The sequence below is a fragment of the Neltuma alba genome, unplaced genomic scaffold (assembly GCF_004799145.2).
Source record: "Neltuma alba isolate B1F8T4 unplaced genomic scaffold, ASM479914v2 tig00013291_pilon, whole genome shotgun sequence".
Lineage (NCBI taxonomy): Eukaryota > Viridiplantae > Streptophyta > Magnoliopsida > Fabales > Fabaceae > Neltuma > Neltuma alba.
In genome coordinates, this window is record NW_021637576.1 from 52636 (window position 1) to 55576 (window position 2941).

A 2941-nucleotide genomic window follows, 5' to 3' on the forward strand; every position below is an offset into this window, starting at 1 on the left:
ATAATTTCATAATTTCAAGAAACTTTTTTGTATTTAATTTTTTTACGTGGGATCTTATTACAATTTTGCCTTCATTTTTTATAGAAGGTGCCTTAATTGTAATGGTTATCCATTTCTTCTAGAAACTGACCTTGTAATAAATAAAGAAGAGGGTAGAATGCGTGATTTTTCTCTTGAATAATTGATAAATAATACTCCCCTTATATTTAATGTATGATTTAATTTAAGAGTTGATATTGATCTTATATATAAAACCTATTTTACATATTTATTAATTTTTTCCAACTTAATCCTATTGATATTCTCTCAACAATAATTAAGTAGGAGAGGAAGAAAGGGAATTAAGAAAAATAATTAGGGTATTTAAAAAAAACAGATGATATTAATTAATTTAACTAACATCTTTATTCTACTCAAATTAGTTAATTAGATTTTACGTTAAGGGCCGGATCAATGTCTTTTGAGGTCAAAAGATAGGAATCCATAGAGCAATTACGTCACATATTTTACATGCCATTCAACTTTTAAGAAGCACAAGGGGAAGAAGACAAACAATCTTGTTTAAAAGAATTTCAGTTAAGTCATCTTGTTTTTATTTTCTATGTAATTTATTATTTAAAAAAGGATTTATTTTCTATTTAATAGATTAGTAGAAAGACTTGACATATCATTTAGATATTTTGAATTATTCTAAGAGTCTTTTAAATTTATTAGTAGTTTATATCATTTTAGATTAGGATTTATTATTTTAGAAATATAAATTACCAAATTGGGATCACAAAGATATTACTCCTCTCATCCTTAATATAAAGCCCCTTCTGTAGTGTAATTTACACTACAAAAAAGGTTTTATATTTATGACCAGAATAGTATTTAATATCTTAGTATATACTTGATTTGCATTTAAGCAGATGGCATCTTATCTTTAGAATATTTTCAGAATATTTTTCGAAAACTTTAGAATCAATTTTATCTATGGGACGATTCAGTTGTATTTAATTACTATGAGTAATCATGTTATAGAGCTAAGAATGAGAATTTCCTTTTACCAGTATTTACTTATGTTTCTGTATTCACCGTAAAATACAGTTAGGTTATAGGTTCATCTAGAGTTTTAGCTAATTAACTTCTGTTATTTTCAAGTCTCTTTTATTTTGCATTTCTTGAGTTACTAGAGGAATCTATATCACAAAGAAGAATGTAAAAACTGCCCATTAATACATGTTTGAAAGATTAATTGCTTAATAATATCGGATATGTTTTCACGCACAGAAAATATTGATATTATGAAGGATTCCATGCACAAAAAGTGCCAAAACTTCAGGATTGACTGCTGCAAATATAACAACACCATTATATTAACCCTCCCTCAATTTAAAGGGTAGAAAGTGATCAAATTTCTTCACAGCAGCCTCTCACATTATGCATATCTAGGATGGACTACTGTAAATATTCTATAAACCGTGTTAATGTGATAGCAAATTACCATCTTCAGTTTCCACTCCCTCGGTGATTAAGATGGTCGGGGATGTAACTCAAGGTCACCAAGCCTCTTCGAAAATTCGAGGTTTCAAGGTCCTCCAGTGTGGATTTTGAAACCCTGTGGTCCTTGGATATAATTTTCTGTTAAAAAGCGAATCCAGCAAGATGCATAGGGACCAGACAGGGCATCATGTTAAAGACTGCAATTTGCAGTTATAAAAGCGCCATTTAATCTCTCTTCAATCAGTGAAAAGGGAAACAGATCAATTTTCTTCAGACCATCATGCTTTTCACAGGAGCAATTTTAATCCATCACTGGAGTGAAAAATAAGATGGACAAAACACTCTTAAATAGCTACATGAATTGATCTTGGCAACTTTCTATTTTTCACAAGAACTTGTCCAGAAAATTTGAAATTGTCCAAAAGCAATCAAAGAAGATTGAACTCGACTTCAACAAATTAATATTATATCAAAATTTCTGAGTATTTGTTTCCTCTCCACAACTTAAGGACCTTCAGCATCAAACAGATCAATATAATACTCTTTCTGGCTCGATTAAAATTGGGCAACATAACCAGGTCTAGAACTAAGATGCAGGCAGAATTCATTACCACATGTCATATATAATATGATGACTTATTCAAGAATTACGATGAAAAGAAATTTGATTCATGACCTTCAGATGAGATAGTAAACAGGAAAAAAAATTCCTACAGGCTGGAAGTTCCAATTGTGCTATCATAACATCGCAAGAAATCGATCAGAGGAAGACATGAAGCAGAACAGTTTCATAACCATAATAAGCCAGGAAACCAGAAATTGACTAGGCCTGAGCTTCAGGTAAAGATCTCGATTCCTCTCTATAGAGTTTCAGTAGCTCAGGAACACTTTCCTGAAATTTAATCACAAAATCTTGCAGAAACCTTTTCTCACTCGGAATAATGACGGTAAATGGGGATCTATCATCCTTGATTAAACCCTTCATTTTCAATATTTTAACCACTGACCATCTAGGAATAATCCTCTTCGTCAAGCTAAGGCCAAGAATTGCTGGGCATCTAGCTATATCTTTCAACGGTAAATCCATTTCATCCACCAAAAACTTCATTGTGTCTGTGATATTTTTCTCTGACATACACATCAAAGGTGGAAACTTACTGAATGCCAAAAGAGTGACATCTCTGGACCAGCCAAGCCTCTCGAAGATATCCAGTTTCGATTCCCAGGTTGATTTACTCAACTTTGTTATGACCAAAAGTGCTTCAACAAACGGAGCCTCGAAAGGCATGATTCCTGTTCCCTTGATGAAGTTGACATATTCAACAAACATTGATGGACTCATAAATGCAAGATATGCACGTTTAGATAACAGAGTAAAGACAGCATATTGAGGAACTCCTTCATCTCTCAAAACCTTTACATTTGGAAATATATTCTTTACATCATAGGAGGACAT

General features: G+C 32.0%; 1 protein-coding gene across 1 annotated transcript; it reads right to left on the bottom strand.

Moving 5' to 3' along the window:
- Positions 1-2308: 2308 nt before the first annotated feature.
- On the bottom strand, positions 2309-2941 carry LOC114736058 (transcription termination factor MTERF15, mitochondrial-like). The gene has a single exon (XM_028923838.1). It carries the CDS (start codon positions 2939-2941, stop codon positions 2309-2311), a length of 633 nt encoding a protein of 210 aa, XP_028779671.1.

Excerpts from the sequence above, each read along its gene's own strand:
- LOC114736058 (XM_028923838.1), bottom strand. The coding sequence starts at position 2,941 with ATGTCCTCCTATGATGTAAAGAATATATTTCCAAATGTAAAGGTTTTG.